This window comes from Opisthocomus hoazin, chromosome 8 (genome assembly GCF_030867145.1).
Source record: "Opisthocomus hoazin isolate bOpiHoa1 chromosome 8, bOpiHoa1.hap1, whole genome shotgun sequence".
Lineage (NCBI taxonomy): Eukaryota > Metazoa > Chordata > Aves > Opisthocomiformes > Opisthocomidae > Opisthocomus > Opisthocomus hoazin.
Genome location: NC_134421.1, coordinates 36,172,968 through 36,192,792, shown reverse-complemented (window position 1 = coordinate 36,192,792; position 19,825 = coordinate 36,172,968). Strand labels below are relative to the sequence as shown.

At 40.8% G+C, this 19,825-nt stretch overlaps 1 protein-coding gene across 3 annotated transcripts; it reads left to right on the top strand.

Moving 5' to 3' along the window:
* Window positions 1-1,711: 1,711 nt before the first annotated feature.
* On the top strand, window positions 1,712-19,070 carry RXYLT1 (ribitol xylosyltransferase 1). 3 transcript variants are annotated; one of them, XR_012764729.1, is made up of 7 exons: window positions 1,721-1,908; window positions 2,348-2,518; window positions 3,468-3,570; window positions 9,759-10,073; window positions 12,091-12,261; window positions 13,341-14,215; window positions 16,141-19,070. XR_012764729.1 is itself a non-coding variant. In XM_075428170.1 (6 exons), exons 1-6 carry the CDS (start codon window positions 1,764-1,766, stop codon window positions 13,756-13,758), a joined length of 1,323 nt encoding a protein of 440 aa, XP_075284285.1. In that variant the 5' UTR covers window positions 1,712-1,763; the 3' UTR covers window positions 13,759-19,070. The 3 variants fall into 3 exon arrangements, 2 of the variants coding, with proteins under 2 accessions (XP_075284285.1, XP_075284284.1); XM_075428170.1 differs by having other exon boundaries at window positions 1,712-1,908; window positions 13,341-19,070; XM_075428169.1 differs by lacking the exon at window positions 12,091-12,261 and having other exon boundaries at window positions 13,341-19,070.
* The last annotated feature ends 755 nt before the right edge of the window (window positions 19,071-19,825 follow it).

Here is a 19,825-nt window from a genome sequence, read left to right as displayed (position 1 = left end):
AAAGGCAAGAGAGAACTCCAATCTTCATTTTGAAAGCATTTATCTGGTGCTCTTTTTCCATAAAATTATAAATCACTAGAACCAAAGCAAAGTGGCCATGCTGCGTAACGGGAATAAGTGCACTGAGCTTCAGTTCTGCAACAGATTAGTGCTAGTACTGACAAGAGTCACCTGCATTATATGCAGGTTTTAAATGGGTAGGATTTCAATATATAAAGGAGGTTTATAAGAAATCTGGAGAGAAACTTTTTATCAAGGCCTGTAGTGACAGAAGAGCAACAGTTCAAAAGAGATTGGATAGAAGGAAGAAATTCTTTACTGTGAGGGTGGTGAGGCACAGGAACAGGCTGCCCAGAGAAGCTGTGGCTGCCCCCTCCCTGGCAGTGTTCGAGCCCAGGCTGGATGGGGCTTTGAGCAACCTGGGCTAGTGGAAGGGGTCCCTGCCCATGGCAGGGGAGTTGGACCAGATGATCTTCAAAGGTCACTTCCAACTCTTCCAACCCAAACCAATCTGTGATTCTGTGATTCTATGAAATCAGGGTTACATTTAGGATTAAGAGCTGGGCTGGAGGAAAGTCGTGAGTCGGGCTAATGCAGACAAACAGAGAGGGGTGTCTGAATAACGGACTCATTGCTGCCACTGTGGGTCATCAGGCTAGATTTCTAGTTCAGTCGCCACATAGGTCATTAAATCAGATTTCGGGTTTGGCAGTGGGGTGATTGTAAGCCTATTTCAGAAGGCCTGCTAAGGTTACATTTTGGTTTGGAGCAAGCAGAGGTCCATCAAATATGTTTCGGGACAGGGTTAGAGCAAAGTTTAGTTCTCGTAAGGGTAAAAACAAATTGATCAAGAAAAAAACCTGCCTAGCTCCAGTGCGGGCTGCAGGGCTGTGCGTTGCTTTACGGTCTATACTGTACTAGACTCTCTCTGCTTCGGGTAGGTGAAGGTCACTGCGCTTTTGGCTATCATTTGGGTCGTGGTATTTGAAAACAGGCTGGTAGAAGCTTCACAGAAGTTGCAACATCCAGCCTTAGAAAGCTCTCACTGGTGGCCTAAAAATCCTCCCCGACTTCCAACGTAGCATGACTCTGCTTGGTCGGTCCCCAGCCTTCCCTACCCTGTGCGACTCCCGTGGCGTGCCAGTGCTGCCCACCTCTCCGTGCACAGCCCGGCTGCGCACCACCACCTCACAGCTCCCCGCAGCAGGCGGCTGGAGGCCAGGACCACTCTTCCTCCTGCGCCCTGCCACGTGCGCAGCCGACAGGGCCTTCAGCCCACGCTGGGACCGCCGTGTCGGCCGCCCAGGCCCACGTGTGTCCGTGTATGTTCGACAGCCAGAAACTCCTGGATGCTCCTGAACCGATCCTCAGCGCGCATCGATTCCGTATTTTCGCGAGCCTCTGGAAGCCCTCGGGAGGAGGAGGAGAGCCCACCGCGGAGCCCGCTGCCCCGAGCCGCTGGGGCGGCAGCCACGCAGGCACCGCCACCGCCGAGCACCCCGCGCCAGGCGCGGCGTGGAAGGACGAGGCCGGGAGGGCTCGGCGCTCGGCTCCAGGCGCCGACGAGCCAAGGGGCTTCGCGCATTCACCGCGCCCCGGAGGCAGTGCCGGCAGGGCGCGGGGGGCGGAGGGCGGCCATGGCCGCGGGCCGAAGCCCGGGGCCGCGGGCGGAGGCCCCTCCCGCCCCGGCGGGCGCGGCTCAGGGCGCCGCTGCCGCCGCCTCACGGGCCCCCCCGCCGGGGCCTCCGCCCGCGCCGGGCGGGATGCGGGGCGCTCGCAAGCGGCTCTGCTCCGCCTTGATCGTCGCCTACGGCCTCTTCTCCCTCTACGCGGCCTACACGGTATTCCTGCGGCCCCGCCGCCCGACCGCCCCCCGCCCGCCGCACCGGGACCGCCGCGGCCCGCGAGGTGAGAGCGGCGGCGGCGGGGCCGCTCCGCGCCGCCATGGCCGCGACCGGCGGCGCAGCCCGCGGGGACGGGGACGGGAGGGGCGGCGGGTTCGCCAGCTCCTGCCTGCGCCAGAGGGGCCTCCCCCCGCTCTCGTCCCCGGCCTGGAAAGCCTGGGGCAGGCGGAGGGCAGCGCTGCGTCTCCCGGCGGCTCTGCCTGGGGGGACCGCGGCGGGCGGGGCGCGGGGGCAGCCCCGGAGGGACAGCGGGGCCGGGGCCTCTCCCCCGCCGGGCCTTGCGCTGGCGGCCGCCATTTCCGCGGTGCGTCGTGAGGCACCGGGGCCCGGGGGGGGCGGCGGGGGGGTTTCCAGGTGACATTCGTGCATTCGAGAAAATGCGTCAGTTTTCTAAACTTGTGAATCTGTTCCTTATATGTAAATTACTCTTTGGGGTTTCTTAGATCATGTTGCCTTGGGAAATGAAGAGTGGAATCCGTGGGAAGGGGACGAGAGAAATGAACTGGTTGCTTCTCAGCAGAGATACGAAGCGAATCTTAAGATGATTAAAAACGCAAGATCTCACCTAGAACAAACCAGTCTTAGAGTACAGATCTGGGGCAAAGCTGCAATTGGTAAGCAAATGTAATCGATGTCTATTAATCACATAACCTTTCTGATATAACACTTTTCTCTGATTTTTTTTTTAATGACTGAAATGTGTGTATCTGATTAAATAATACAGGTATCTGTACATGAAGAGCTTTAAGGAAGTGGTAGCTGTTACTCAAAATTATCTCAATACCAATGTAAGAGTGGCCAGACTCCAGTTTCTTTGTATTGGTTCAAGGCTGTTTTTGACATCTGCCAAAGAAAATGGTTCGAATGGCAGAGAAACACAGTTGTGTACACTTTGTGAAATAAAGCATCACACAGTGGGAAATAAGGCATTTTCTGTACTACAGTACTGCTGCCACTCATGAACTTGGAAATTCTTCTGTTGTAGAAGGCACCAAGTCTCTGCATAGACTGGGAGCCAAGGTCCTCTTAGGCTCATTAACTTCATCTGAAGAGATATCATTGTTCTTATTTTAGCTTTTTTGAAAATGTGAGATTTCCAGCTTCAGTTGAACTTCTGTGTAGCATTGTGGAACATATTGGTATATTACATCATGATGCATTCTATCACAAAAATTTGATGTGTTTCCCAAAAGCTTAAGAGAACTATGCCTGTCATTAAAACATGTGATTAATATTTGCTCATTTTTAAGTGGTAGGTGTACCGGAAAGAGATGCTAACGTGCGTGGTAGTGTGGTATATCTTCATCTGCTGATATTTTGACAGACAAAGAATCTTTTTAAATGGTCTGAAGAATGGTGTGAAAAATTCATCTTAACTAAATCCGAGTCATACAGAATTTGGGAAACAATGTCCATATTGTATAGGAAGCCTTGACATTTTTTAACCAAGTTCTTATGTTGTTATGCTTTTTCATTTCCCAGAAATACTTCTTTATTTGCTGGGAGTGTAGAGTAGGCAAGATCCACGCATTCAAATTCTCCATCATACCTTCATTTATGTAGGTCTTTACCTTTGGCAACATATTTTTGGAGGGCACCTTCAGCCAGCTGATGTGACTGCACAGTGGAGAGAAGGAAGCCAGAAAGCAGGAAAAACATATTTCAGGTACTACCTGCATGATGTTGACTTCAGTTGTGTTAACATTAGCAAACAGTGCATTGGAAAGTTAAAGAACAGAAGACGCACAGGTGTATTATTTTGTCTATCTCAGAGCTGCAGTTATTTTAGTATCAGTTGCAAATACTTTAGTGTTTTTATGTTTTGATAACTGAGGAATATGCACGCAATTCATCATTCAAAATTACCGCAAGGAACAATTACGTTTATTCGTGGAAACACATACTTGACAAAACCAGCAAATTCTAGCCCAAACATGTTGCTGTTAAAAAACTAGGGAGCAATTTCATCTGCTGTTTATGGAGAGCTGTGTGTTTGAAAGACATGTGGAAAGGCTTACAAATGCTGAGAGGGGAGGCAGCCAAGAGACCTCAGGAGGGGGGAAATACAGCCCTGAGAAAAGTCTAAGAACTGGGGTTTGGGGCTGACAGTTGCCTGAAAGAAGCTTGGCGTTGTGAGGCAAGGTGATGTCTTCTGCTATTTGGTTTCTGTTGTATTCAAGGAAAAGGGACTTCACTCATTCATTCATAAATAGGATTGTATCAAAACCATAATTTGTTTCTATTTATAACAAAAACAGTCTGTGAGACTAGATCTGGTTAACTACTTGCTTTGCAAAGCAATATTTTATGTGTAAAGGAAGATGAAACTTGAAGCGTTGTTTGCTTTAAATATGGATTTTGATCTGTGACTATGCATGTTTTAAAACTGTTATGAAAGATTTTATGTTGTTTAGTGAATGATACAGATTCTCTAAGGTCCTGTTTAATACCATTTTTAAGGCTTTCTGTAAGATACAGGGAAAGCTGAAGGGTTTTTCATCTATTTGGCAGGTTTGCCATCCGGCAGTAGTAGCTCTCCTATGACATTTAGTAACTTGGACCAGGACCCAGCTGTTAAAAAAGTTTCCTCTGAAAGCATAGACACACTAAAGTGAATTTAACTTCTGAAAAATGCATTGCTTCAGAAGGGTTTTTTTTCCTCGCACAATAAGACAGGGGGTTCTAGTTGAAATTTGCAGATAATGTTTGAAGTAAATGTGTGATTGTGAATGGAAAGGGGTTTTTTAAGTGATCACAGAAGTTTTTTATCACTTTGAATTGTTTATCAGTGTATCTGACTGTGTACATGGCACAGGCCACAGAATCTTTTCAGTAGTGCCTATATCACTTTCATAAGTGGTTAAAAAACGTTTTCTAGAAAGACACGTAGGCTTGATTGAAGTATATCAGTTATTAAAGAGTCTGCCTTACGTCTAAGGAAGTAGACAAAATTACCTACTCTTTAGAAAAAATAGATGTATTCCTTGTCTGCAAATATAACCTGATCCTGCAAGATTAGGGAGTCAGCCATGAATGATGCTACTGCGTCTTGGTAGTCTCCTTGACAGAGCAATAGAGCTTTCCATTCGAGGATCTGGAGAAAGGATACAATACTCTCTTTGAATAGGGAGCAGTGCCTGTAGTGTTGTGTTGGTGGGAAGAGGCTGTTTTGTTTCCTGAATTAAAATCTCAGAAGCTATAGAAATCAATGACACTACCAGATAGATGTCTTCTTGGAATGGACATGAGGATTTTTTTCAAGCCCTTGCTTTTTGAGTTTATAATATGAAAATAATTTGCTGCACCTAATGAGTCTGTCACTTGACTGATTATGGTTATTTTCTCTCCGGTGTGCCTGTTTCAGGTGAATAATAACCTCACATGGTTCCTTAGGGTATGCATCTCTCAAAGACGGACTTCTATACTGACATTTAAACATCTTCTTTTTATGTTTAGAGGAACCAGGGATAATAGAGTCTTTATTTTAACCAACCTGGATGCTAGATCCTACAAAAATATAAAGTTTAAGTTTGCTACCAACATAGCGGAGGTTCAAATTTGACAGGCTAGTAGGAACGTGTGCAAAGTATAGAAAATATGCAAATATAACTCTTATTTTAGTGATCAGGACTCTGAAGTGAAATAGCTGAAGTTCTACTTTTTTTGTCAAATTGGTAATGTTACTTTGTATTTTTTTGTGAGGAAGAGTTAGTATATGATTTTGTCTGCTCACTGGTTACAAGATTTTCTAGAATTGTTGACTTCTTTATTGCCTGGCTGAGGTAAATTATCTCCATTTGATTACTACATGAGACTAGAGGGAACTAGCTGAGGTGACATATTTGGAGAATATGTGCTGCTGTGCAGTTTTTTGTGGTAAGTCTAATGATTGTTAAAACATAGAGCTCTTATGAATGTTTTTAAAGAATATTAAATCAAAAGATGCAAAAATGCCAAAGTATCACTGGAACACAGTTGCATGAATAAGCCGATTTCATATATGATGGAGAATACACGTTTAGTACAGATTTTAATGGCTTCAAGTTTTTACCAAAGAAGTTGCCTAAAGAATACTAAAAGCATGAACTTCTACATGAAATGCAGGGCCATGCATTTGAAAACACAGGTGGAGCAGGAGCTGCGTAGCTGTGGATTTTAGCGGCACATTGGCACATTCACACAAGAAGTAGGAGAGCAGGGTTTAGCACTTTCCTTGGCCTGAAGCAACTCAAGTTCTTCTCTCCTGTCATCTAGCAGGATGTTGTAGAGCGGGGAGTGCCAAGTTCTTATCGTTAGGTAAGAGCATTCCTAAATTTCTGTTCTACTGAGTCACACCCTCTCTATTTTAATATTCAGTGCTGCCTTCCCCCAGTCCCTGTTAGCCCCAGTTGTTCAGTGGCTCTTCAGTCCCATTCTCCTGTCTTCCTTATGCAAATCGAAACCATCTTGATTCATGCCAGAAGGAAAGCATATTGGTCAACAAAGTTAACCAGCAAAGATTTCTTTACCTGCCAAAGGATTCCACCAAGGATAGCATGTGGCAATGTAGTTTCCCTAATAGCCTTTGGTGAAGCTTTTTGAAAATTCAAATGCACTACGTCTACCGGATCCCCTTTGTCTGTATTCTTATTGACACACTCATAGGTCTCCATCAGATTAGTAAAACAGGATTACTCATTTCCAGCAGTGTTTATCCACGCATGTGGTCAATGATCATGCGTTTTGATAAGAGCCAGTAGTCTTACTATTTATTACAGACTCTTCTAGAGAGGGAAGTTGTTCTGTGCTCCAGAGTCCTCTCAAGCTGTTTTTGTAGATGGGAGTGATACTGGCAGACCCCGTCTCATCAGGCGCAGGTGTCACTTCATAATGACAGCTGCATACCTTTGCCAGCAATTCTGAAATTTTCATATTTGCTTTCCTTGAGAGATCTCAAGTGAGATTTGCCATCCAGGTGCAAATTCTCAATTTGATACGATACTTGCAGTGTTTTACCTTGTATTTCTTACTGAAGAGAATGAGCTAGGTTTGGGAATCTTCTCTGCTATGGCTTTGTCATCCCTTTTTAAACAGTTGTTGTCAGCTAGTCGCTCCAGTTCTGTAGTTGTCTTTCTGGTATATTTTTAATACATTTTGGTTTTCATATATTTAAAGAACCTTTACCTATCAACCAGGACATAGTTTTACAAAGTGCTTTTCAAATTACTTTTTAGCCTTAATTTTCTGTTTGCATTTCATCAGCAGTGTTTTATGAGCTTCGCAGTCCTCCTTGTTTGGGCAAGCTTTTCTTTGTTTTCAGTGCTGACCTTTGCGCTTTGACACCCTCCCTAACTTTTTTATTACTCTTCTGTTTTTTTGGTGGGAGTTCCTTTTTCGACTGAGGTACAGAGCATACCTGGGCTTCTTATACAGTGTTTTTGAACAGCTAATAAACTGCTTGCAAGCTTCTTGTTATTTGGGCTACTCCCTTCGGAGTTCTTTTTTTTATTGTCTCATTTTTGAGTAATTCCTTTACTGCGTATTGAGTATCTGTATGCTGGATGTATTTGGTATTTTCTCTCCTGCTGCAGTGTTAAACTTAATCATGTTGCTGTTACAGATTAGCTATCTGACTGACACCTTTGCAATTAGGTCTGGAAGACCCAGTCTGGAATAGCGTCTTTTTGTACGGGTTCTAAGACTAGTAAGGAAAAACGAGGACTTTATAGGAAGCAAGTCATTTATTGAGTCCAAAAATGCAGTCTCCACACATCATCCTGATGAGGCATTGATATAGCCTACATGTGAGTAGTGAAAATCTCTTGGTACTACTGTCTGATTTTTGCAGCTTCTGTAATCTCCCTTACATTTCCCAGTCCCTGTTGGATTCAGACTGGGAGTTAATAGTACAACCTTTGCCCTGTGTTTTTATTATTCAAGTATGGGATTTCCATAGTGTTTCTTTTTTCCCTGCTGTAATTTTATTCTGTTAAACTTCATATTTTCCTGCACACAGGTCATTGCTTCCACACCTGTACATCCTATTAGTCCTGTCAAGTTGATAGCCTCACAGTACCGTGTCCATAGGGAAAACCCTTTTTCCCTCAGGTCTCTTTTTACAAGGTGGTCATTGGATCCGCTATGTATCCTGTTCACTATTTTAGGCATTCTGATGCTCAGGATGATCTCTCATGTGAATCACAGTGATCTTTTCTCATTGTCTGTAAGTCTTGTCCTGACTTACATTCAATCTATTGAAAATCTTGATTCAAAATCATGAGTCTCATGAATCTTGGCTGCAAAATATGCCACTCTTACTGAGCCAGCAGCATGTCGGCTTCACTCAGGTTTAGAATGTGCTTGCCTAAGGTCAGTCTGCTTCAGATACCCTCACTGGAGTAGCTTTTACAGCTTTGGCTGTAACTTTTCCGTCATGAGGCACACTTGAACTGAAGCTAGCTGTCTATCTCACAGAATCACAGAATGGTAGGGGTTGGAAGGGACCTCTGTGGGTCATCTAGTCCAACCCTCCTGCCGAAGCAGGGTCACCTACAGCAGGCTGCACAGGACCTTGTCCAGGCGGGTCTTGAATATCTCCAGAGAAGGACACTCCGCAACCTCCCTGAATCTCATCACTTCATGAGTTAAAACTCATGTTCATTCTGAATTAAATGTAGCTAGTAGCTGAAAAACTGCAGTAATGCAGGAGACCTAGAAAACTAACATTTCATTGACTCCTGAAAAAAAAAATGCGTTTTTTTTCCCCTCTCCACTCTTTCCTGAGCTGTGTAATCACTAATCCTTTATTTATTTATTTATTTATTTATTGAGTTCAGTCAGTAGTCTGTTAATACAGCAGTTAACTGAAGAACAAGAGGTGGCAAACACTGGTTTGCTTCATCGCAGTTCATAAATGCAGGAGACCTAGAAAACTAACGTTTCATTGACTCCTGAAAAAAAAAATGCGTTTTTTTTTTTCCCCTCTCCACTCTTTCCTGAGCTGTGTAATCACTAATCCTTTATTTATTTATTTATTTATTTATTGAGTTCAGTCAATAGTCTGTTAATACAGCAGTTAACTGAAGAACAAGAGGTGGCAAACACTGGTTTGCTTCATCGCAGTTCATAAATGGCTGTTGTCAGACACTTGTAAATGATCAGTGATGTAATGATTTTGCTATGTGATTGAAATTCTGGTAAAAAAATACATTATGCAAGATCTAGAAATGCACTTTTCTACCTAAAATATTTCTGCTAGCTAGCTTGTATCAAAGCCTCAAGTTTGGTATGGGTCACACAAGCAACTTAGGTTTGCATTTAGATAGGTACCTCTTGTGTTACAGATTCTCCTCAATATCAGATGACGCAGTCTTTTTTTGGTCTAACCGTAACTTAACCAGAGAAAAGTAGTATGCCAGACCAGCCAAATGTCCCTGGTAATGATAACTGGTTTAGTATACTCTTAGAGATTTTTGGGAGGGCCTCTCTCTTGTTCTAATACTGTATTCATTGGTTATTATGGAATTAATAAAAAGTTTGACCTTTAATGAACATGAAAGCACATCCTTCTTTTAAAGTTGATTGATTTACCCACATTTGGATGTTTGAATATGGTAGTAGTTCTGATATATTGAGAAAATACTTTATTTTCATTTAAGTCTAAATCTCCTTCTTTGTCCTGAATAAAGATGAAGACAGCTTTATTCCTGTGTTGTAGATATTAATAACAGAAAAGGTTACAGTTGCACAGTCACTTTGCAGTAGATTGCATTTACTTTATTGAAAAACCACCTCTGGAGTAGTAAGGATGTTTAGAGGCTTAAGGTCAATAATTTGTCTTAAGAGTGTTTAATGTGTGTATTTTGGTTTTCACAGCTTCATCACTGGTCCATCTGTAGTTCCTAGCTACTTCTCAGTTGAAGCTGAAAATGTTGTGCTCGTTTTGAATGGAAGAGAAAAAGTAAAGATCACTTACGCCACTCAGTGGTTGCATTACGCACAAACTCTACTTCAGACTCACAAAATACAACGTGTAGCAGTTGTGCTGCTTGGAAATGAGCAGTGCAACAATGAATGGATTCAACCATACCTGAAAAGACATGGAGGATTTGTAAATCTACTCTTTGTTACATATGACTATGCTTTGGTAAATGAAGAAGATATTTTCCAGTGGCCTTTAGGAGTAGCTACGTAAGTGCTATAGACACAAATTACAGCTGAAACTTGTTATGCGTGAGGTGTGGAAAGTATGTCTGAATGTTAATGCTGATACCCAAAACAATTAGAGTGAATAAATTGTAGAGCATGATCCTGTTAATGATTTTCTAAATCAAGCATTGAAATCTTTGGAAACTGCGCTTAGCAATAATAGCGATAACAGAGAAGAATAATGCTATGATTTAGGGAGCTTTGAAAAAAATGAACCTGTGTCTGGTGGGGTTTCCTGTTTGTTTATTTTTTCTTCAGTAGATTTGCTCTTGAGATTTATCATAACTGCTGATGTAATATGTACCAGCGACATGGGAATTTAAAAGATATTTATGTAATTAGGTTCCAACTACGGCTTGTTAGGAAAGGAAAGGGATGGTACTGGTGGTACTTTTTTTTAACCCCTCTTGTGGCTATCTAAAGGAAATTGCATGCCTCACATTTGGAAGTAGTATACTACAGTATCACAGTAGTGTACTCTGGCTTAACTGCTTACTCGCAAAAAACGTTTTTGTTATGCTTAACTGCTCAAACTATTTATGTGGACTAGATAAAGATTTGATTCAGTTAGGTGTATTTTTTCCCGACTTGCTCCTAATTAACAGAGTTAATGGTGGTTTAGCTACTTACTACAGTAATGTAAGATGAAAAGAATACAGAATTATTTTCATATCTTCTATTGAATTTTAATTCAATATCCTGTATTGAGCCAGTTGGCAGCCTGTGTGGAGTTTTTATACATAGCTTGAACTTGCTCACAATGTCATTGAAATACACAACATTTGGAGTCTTGCTAGTGTCAGAGAATTGATGTCACTGGGAGTTTCTAAGCAAGAAGAAGTTGAGTTTTGAGATGCCAAGATTAAGGTGACAGATAACAGAAAACAACAGTTACAACAGTAAACCGAGGTGCAAAGCTGGGTGGAGAAAGATAGGTCAGGGATCAGAATGGAGTTTTGCAGCCCTTGGCACACCAACAGTTGTAAAAATTGTGGTTAAAGGTATGCAAATTTGCTAGATTTTCCCAGTGAGGTGGGAAAGTAAATGTGTAGAATCCTGCAAAAATATTTGGCGTGAAGAAAAAATGGTTTATTGAAAGTAAATTAATATTAATCATGTAGAAGAACTAGGAAAGGACTGTTCCATCAAAATTTGGGAAGGTGAAGGAAGTGTAGATGTCTTCAGGGAGCCATTAACAGCAATGAAGATATCATTGTGAAATAAAGTAGAGACTACCTCTGAAACCAGTAAAGAATTGGGATCAGGGTATAACTTTTTTTTACAAAAAAAAAGGCAACAGAGAAGTAGAACAGTGATGCTTCAAAAATAATAAAATTAGAAGGAATATCTGCCTTGAGAATGCAAAGGAGCAGAAACCTTTTTACAATCAGATCTTCCAGAAAAAAATACTAACTTTTATGTAATGGAAAAAGTTAGTGCCAGTCCTTCAGCTGAAGCATTGTTTCATTAGCTGTCATGCTGATCAAAATAAATGACGTAAGATTTGAGGAATCAGTCAAAAGAAGAAAAATGCCTGAAGTGGTGAAAACATGTCTAAAAGGATGGCATACAGTTTACGTTGGATCCCAGGACTTTGCATTGGTTTTGTTGAGTCCAAAAAGACAAGCTTCGACAACAAGCAATTTAGTAGCAAAGAGATTAGATTAGTGAAGTCCACCCAGATCAAAGTGACATTTTCCTTTGAGAGGTTACAAGTGGTATTCTCAGTTAATAAGCATGCCCAGAGGTTAAGGTAGCTGAGACTTAAACTCCACAGTTACCATTAACGTGGCCATTTCAATCAAAACCACTGGTTACATCAAGAACAGGACAGGACTTGCACTGGTTTGCTTGTGGGTCTGTCTGGTTAAAGGTGTCAATTGGCAACAGATAGGTGGTTTTAGTCTTAGAATGTTCTGCAGTAAAGATGAAATGGTGCAAAATGTTTTTTCTTTGACATAAAACATAGCATTATCTAATGCATACATTGTTTTTTCAGCTACAGAAATTTTCCAGTTGTAGAACCCAGCTGGTCAATGCTACATGAGCAAAGGTCATATCTATGTAATTTCTTAGGAACAGTTTATAAGAACTCTTCTAGGGAAACCCTAATGGAAATTCTGAAGCAGGATGGGCTTGATAAACTTTGCTGGATTGGAGCCCGAGAACAGTAAGACTTTTGATTTACTTTCTGAAAATATTCAGACTTTTTTGTCTAGTTCATTATTACCAATCCTTTCCCAAGTGTTAAAAAGTAGTACAAATAAAAGTAACTCGTCATCATTAAAAGAGAACATTGCCGAGACTCTTTATATAGGTCTTCATAACGTAATGGCCTTTCTGTTGCTGTATTTTACATACAGCATATTTTTAAATACTTAGAAAAATCTCCTGTGTATAAAGACCGTATTTTTTTTCTTGTGTACGTTTGATTTTGGTGGGAGAAGAATTGTTTGTCTTGCACCTTGTGTGTGTTAATGTCTTACTAGAAGAAAAAGACAGCTGTATTTTGTTGTGTTCCAGATAAGAGATGGATTTAATCTGTACAGCATGGTTCTTTTTTATTTCAAGTAGGCAGAACAGATCTTTTGACTAACAGAAATAGGTTTCTGATTGTATTTCTTAATTTTGGCAAGCAACACCTGTAAATGTTTGCTAGCAGGCACAGCAGTGCTGAGAAAGATCTCAGCTACGCTGATGAAGAATCTCAGGAGATGGATTGTATCTGTGATATAAACTCTTATGTCACAGACGTTCTGAGGCACTTCAGGCAGATGGATTCAGGTTAACGGATTGCTTTACATCCTAACTTTGAAGAGCTAACTTCTACTCGTTTAAAGTATTTGAGGCAAAAAAAAATTGTTAAAAACTCCACTGAGTGTCTCCCTGTATGTCTATTTCTGAACTCTGCTGTGAAGTAAATTGGCATACGCATCATGCAGAAGATTTAAAATGGCATTTCAGTTTGCCTCTTACACTTGTAACTATTAATAATTTCCTAAAAGGACCGTATCTAAAAAGTGTTACAATTTATTTTTAACAGTGACAGTTTCAATAGATTTTTAAAAGAGTCTTTAAGAGTACTTAAGACTAAAAGTAAGAGTCTATTGATTGTGTGTGTAATATAAAACTTTTACATTGACAGCATTTTCAGTTTTATAAATAATGGAAATTGAAGCGTATCTCTGTTTTTTCATTGCAGTGCCTGTGGGGAAAAATGTTAATTTTCAAACCCCTTTACTTTCCTAGGTGGCAGCCTCAAGAAACAAATGAAAGTTTCAAAAACTATCAAGATGCCTTGCTGCAGAGTGATTTGACATTGTGCCCAGTGGGAGTAAATACAGAATGCTATAGAATTTATGAAGCTTGTTCATATGGATCTCTGCCTGTTATAGAAGATGTAATGACACCGGGTGATTGCGGAAATTCGTCAGTGTACCACAGTGCTCCATTACAATTATTAAAAACCATGGGGGCTCCATTTATCTTTATTAAGAACTGGAAAGAGCTTCCTGCTGTTCTAGAGAAAGAAAAAAAAATGAGCTTACAAGAAAAGATTCAAAGGAGAAAAAAGCTTATAGCATGGTATGGAAACTTCAAAGCGTGGATGAGACAGAATTTCATTAATACTTTGGAAAATTCATTTTTGCCCAGTGATAAAGGATAAATTGTCCCTTTTGAAAATCTAGAATGGATTGAAAGCTTAATTTCCATTAACCTTCCAAGGAAGCTTTTATACAAAAGAAATTTCACAGAGTGGATGCATTCCTTTTGAAATCAACAGAATTGCACTAGCCTGGCCAAGAACTATATTTGGCCCTCCATCCTTAACTGTTCAGAGAGGTTGTTGACTTAGCAGGATGTTAGTCTGCCAGGGTGACAACAATTTTATTACTGTTTTTACAATTTCCATGTTGGTGTGTGACCTGATAAATTTTTGTTTAGGAGAATATCTTTGAGCATGTGAACTTGTTAAAATCCAACAGCAGTACAGCAGTTGTGTGTGAAGAAAGGAGAAGAATGAAAGCTGTATGGTACAGAGTTATTTATTGTGTAGACTAAAGAAGAAAAGCGTGATTACACCAGAATTGCCAGGTTTAGCACAATCGTTAAGATACAGCCTGGTAAGTGCTTGTTTTGAAAATGTGTACTGTTTACTTGACTGACACTTCATTTCAAGAAAGTGGCCATAAAGCTAAATAAACACTGTGGAATAAAAATGTCTATTTCACAGTAAAAATAGAGAACTCTTTCTTAGATATATTTCATAGCAATATATTTCCACTTTAATTTCAGATATCAAAATTTCTTTCTTTCTTTTCTGTTTAGTCTTGGGACATACATTTCTGAAGTTCTGCTGCAGGAGCATCCATTACCTGCAGTTAAAGCTGCACATTCTGAATACCAGGCCTTAAACGTGAATTTGCTTGTTGCTTATTTGATTTCTCAAAATCTGCTGACACCAGCTCTGAAAGATGGCAGAAGTATAATATTGCATGTTTATGATGCTACATGTACAACAGACAGTTGCAGTGGATTTTGTTAAACGTAGCCAAAGGGATCTGTTACTGTTCTCACACAAATGACTGTGTGCTATTATCTTCAGCATTCAGCTGAGCGGTGTTAGTGCATGCACAACATTGGCATAGTGAAGGTGGTGTAATAGCCAGTTTTCTGTCTTTAAATATCAGCATGCCATATGGGTTCATTCTCATGCAGGAATTCAAAAGCCAGTGCAGCTCTACCGCTCAGTAATATTCATTTGTGTAATGATACTATCTAGTTCTACAATATGTATCATACAAGAGCATTTCTGTGGGGGCTTTTTTCAGTCTTCTTGTATCCCTTCTGTGTAAAAAAAAAAAAACCACAAAAAAACCCAAAAAAACCCAAAACTGAACACCAAAAACAAACAAACAAAAAACCCCAAAGCATACAAAACCGCTGGGTTTTAGTTTGTTAACGGTGCATGATATTCACAGTGGCTGCTCTAGATCTGGAATAAGGTAAGTTTCAGAACACCAGGATTTTTAGGAGGTTGTATTCCATATGCTTTAGTAGATGGTCTCAGAAGACAGATAATCCAAATAATCTGAATTGTATGTCTAACATGAATATCCTGTGACTATCATCCACCCAATTTATCTGAAGCATTGTGCAGTTGCAATACAATGCAAACATGCTCCATTCAACTGAGACTGGAAGTACAGCTATCACAACTCAGCATTGAGTTGATGAACGCTGCTTAGAGGTGGACGTTGTTAGACCAAATTTACAATAAATTTCCATGCTAAGGATCTGAGGTAGCCATCTGCACCATAGTACACAGCACATAGAGGGTTAGAGGAAGCTTGAGTATCTGCAGTAGTTTTGTGTCGTTGCTGTAATTTCCATCTGGTAGAATCTACACAAGCTACAAAACTGCAGAGCAATGATCTAGAGCAGCATTTTTCAACCTGTAGGCAGCAGATCCGTTGACACACCTGCAGAATTTCAAGGAACTGCAAAAAACAGTGAAGAGAGAGAAGTCTTTACCAGTCAGCCTAGATTCTCACAGAAGAGGCTGCTGCTCCTAGAAAGTTCTAATAGTATGCAAGTGGGAGTCTGAAAAGCATTTCAGTGTGTTACGTGGTTACCGGTAGAAGAAACATGCTGCTATCCATGCATTCATTTTGAAGTAAATGTGTGTGTTTATTTCCGAACTTGTGGCAATTATGTATTAAGGGAGGAAAAGACATGTGCCAAAGTTTTAATAAGAATTTCACATCGCAGTTGCGTGCCTGCTCTTGGAGTTCAAGGGGAAGTAACTAGATTTTATCTATATTTAACCAATTCTTGATACTTCAAATTCACGTGCTTCAGTCCAACAGGAATTAGCACTGGAAGTTCTTTCTTGTGTTCTATTCTCAGTGCTAGTGGAGCAAAGAGAGCAAAACATCTTGAAGCCAAGGGAGGGTTCCTAACACACTGGGCAGGTTGCTAGTATTTTAATTATTTCCTTATTCTACTGTCCAACTTGTGAGAGAGATTGTACTTCTTCTGTTTTTAGTTCCTAATCTTTTCCGATTTGGAAAAATCATCAACTCCGTACCCTATTTGGATCCAGAGATAAGCAAGACAACAAAAGAGACATTGGCAAAAAAAGGATGCGACTGAGACAAGGGAGACCATGAGGGGTGCAGGAAATTAGAGAGGAGGTCTTATCAGTGGTGGCCAGTTTAAAAGAAGGGAAGCAGTTAAGCCACCTGTGAAAAAGATAGTTTATCCCCTGCATGACACGTCCAGGTGGGAGTAGATAGTATCTACTGTCAGTGAGAAGATGAAGAATCAAGTCAGTTGTTTGATACTTAGAGGAGAGTGGGTGCTGTGTTTTTGCAGTTAGCCATCTGGTTCAACACTGGGATGGTGAAGTACGACTTCCCAGAGCGCGAAACAAGGACTCGAGGCCTCTTAACAACTGCTCATGCTGTCTCTGTCAGAGAGGGAGCTCTGCACAGAACCGAGCCTGTCTGGAGTCAAGAATGCCAATTGTAACATCTGATGTTATACAGATTGCTAATTATGCAGTATTTTGCATCGTACTTAGATTTATATGCAGAATATACAGCTCTACCAGTTTCATTATCAGAGGTATTTCCTGCTGGTGAAGACTTCACAAATTAAGATGGATTGCCTTGCTCTAAGAAGAAACAGATCTAGCTGCTCAAAATTTAGTGTAACTGTCTCTCCTACTTAATTCTGAACCCGTTAAGAGTGGCTGTGAAAACATGGTATAAACTGTTTAAAGGATCGGCAATTAGAGAGCGGTATGTTTCCAAAGAAACGTAACCATCTTCATAGCTGTTGGTAATCCTGTGGCTTGCAAAGATCTGGCTGCTGATTGCTTGCCATTCTTGGACATTTAAGTTCTGAGAGTGTATTTCAATAGTTAGGTTTTCCAGTATGTTTATATACTGTCTTTCAATGACTGAAACTTATACAATGAGTGATACAACTAAGAGTTTTGTAGAAGCCTTTCTCAAAGCAATTACTAAATATGAATTAGGATAGCTGTGTGCTGGAATCACCAGTTTCTCTCTTGGCTTATTGCCATCACCAAAACACTTGTAAAACCACAGAAACAAAATCCTGTTACTCCTTGGCAAAGCTTGCATGTTAGTAATAGCCTGCAAGAGCTGGGCAAACTCAGAAGCAGCTTCCATGCTAGAGAGTCCTAAAATATGTCCAGGAATTCTTCCTACTGAGATGAGGGAAATGAATGACGGTTGAACAAGATTATGCTTATTTTGGCGTGTTGATAAAGATTGACATTGGGAGAGGTGAAAGTATTTCAAATGCAATTCCAGCCATGCCTAAGACACAGTTGCTACCATAAGGCGTGTTGGGACTGCCATTTTCCAGTAGCTAAGGAGGAGTTTGATGTTTATGTAGTGCTATGAGTCCTACACAAAGGGTTTGATGAATCAGCCAGAAAAACAAAAGTGCTGACCTGATGAAAATGTGTCTGAAAGAATGATGTACAGTTTACACTGAATCCCAGGACTTTGTGTTTGGGTTTTTTTGCTTTCTCAGACCACAAAGATAAGTTAAATAGTTTGTACAATAAGCCCTTCTGGAATCACTCTGAAGTGATGCTATAAAAACCATGCTGTGCAGCAAAAGTGACAGTGGTTCTAAACTCTTCTCATCTCAGCAGCTTGTGCAGTTACAAAGATTTGCTTAGATTCTTACTGATCACCAGTCCACAAACCATGACTGATAATCCTCTTAATAAAGAAACAGCTTGCAAAAGGTCACATTATCTGTTGATACTTAAACTCTTTGTGTGGGTCAAGTTTCAGGATTTCTTCAGTGTCTCGTGAACAATAAAAACCAGTAAATGGGTCTGTATTTTTCTCTTGTCAATGTAAATTCTTTTCGCATCTTTACTACTAGTCTGAACATGGAGGACTGCTTTGAGTATTAAAATCTCTCCATGTGACTATAGTTTTAAAGAATGTAAAAGCTAAAAAGGCACTAGAGGTGAAATCCGAGGGCCGAGCGGAATGCTAGTCAAAGATTAATGCCTAGGTGCATTGCTGATGTATTTCATTCAAAGTATTAAAGAGAAAATGCATCCGAGAACTGGAACTACACAGCAGTAAAATGATGAGGCAGAGTTTCAAAACAGGCTATGCAACATTAGTCCCTGAGTGTCTGGTGTTTCAGTGTGGCAAGTATTTTAAGTGTCTCTGGCTCAAGATCCCATAAAGAGGCCTCAGTCTTCAGAGGAAACTGTATCACGTTTTGAAAATCCAAGAACCTTTTAAGATTTCTGTAGTTCAGTACCCAAAAGCCACTGTCTGGTTTCAAGAGGCTGGCCACACAGCCAGGTATTTCTACAGTAACATCTCTTATCTCCTATTTGTGTGGAGTGCCCTGGCAGCACATGCTTTGCTATTCTCATTTTCTTCTCTGAACACCCTTGGGACCCAAATGCAACTCAGTGAACACTGCTGTAGTAGAATACAAGATGTTTCTGATCCATAGTCCCACAACACAGAAGTGTTTTGTCAGGCATGCCATGAAATAACAGGACCCATTCTCTCAGCCAGTCTTACACCAGCTTAATCACAGAAGGGTAGTTTTAGAGAAGTATCCTCAAATTGCTTCCTAGTTCATGGTCTGCACAGTCCCATCTGACAATGCAAAATTTCTGGTTTTCAGGTGACAAGCGTTCACCATTCCTATGGTCTTCATTTTTTTCATCTTCAGGAATATATAATTTGTAGCTTGGGCTGCATTTTTGAAACAAACAAAACAGAACTAAAGTATTATACATAGTTTCCATTTAAATGTGTGTTTTCAGAAGAGATAAGATGCAAAATAAATGCACTAAACAGAAATTAGTCATTCACTAAGATCCAGATGAAGACACAATCCAGTGAAAGACAGCAAGTTGTGCAGGTGGCCACAAATAAAGAAAAATGAATCTCTGAATGACTGAAATTAGCCTGATTCTTTCAGATTAAAATATTCAAACAGCATAAATCTGTTAAATGTCATATTTTGAAGTTTGCTATATCAAAGGAGTTTTGTTTGGGGCCCAAAATGCAAGGTTCTATATAGATGATTTCTTTGTTTTCATGTTTTTCCTCCTACAATAGAGTGTTTTTCTGAAGAGTAAGGGTAGTCCTGGGCCATGAGTGGAGATCCACCTTAAGTAATCTTTACGTAGAAGATGCTGAAACATCTTCCTCGGTGGCTGCTTGTGCATCATACTTTTTAATATTTGTGACAACCCTTGTCAGCAATGAGGCTGTCATGGTGTGAGGTGGTAACACATAAAACACTCTGGGATGTGAGTTACGGAGGTTCAAGCCTTTGGTCTGGCCTGGGCAGAGCAGGACGCTGCCATCAGCACTGCCCAGCCGCTGTTCCAGGAACATGACTGCAGGGAAGGTCTGTGTTGAATCTATTTGCTCCTACTTCTGACTTGGGGGGGGGGGGGGGGGGGGTGGTGGAACGGGACACTAGGGTGGGAAGGTTTCCTTTGTCATGGTGGAAAGCTGGGAATAATCATGAAATTTTGTATGAGACATGAAAACAGTTCTATGTGATAGAAGACAGAGTAAACCATCTCTGTCTGAAGAAACTCATAAGACCCAAAGAAATAATCTCTCACGGGCTTTAGCACAAAAGCTGGTTATTTTTCTCTTCCCTTGCACTTCTCTTTTCATACTAATGTTTTCTGC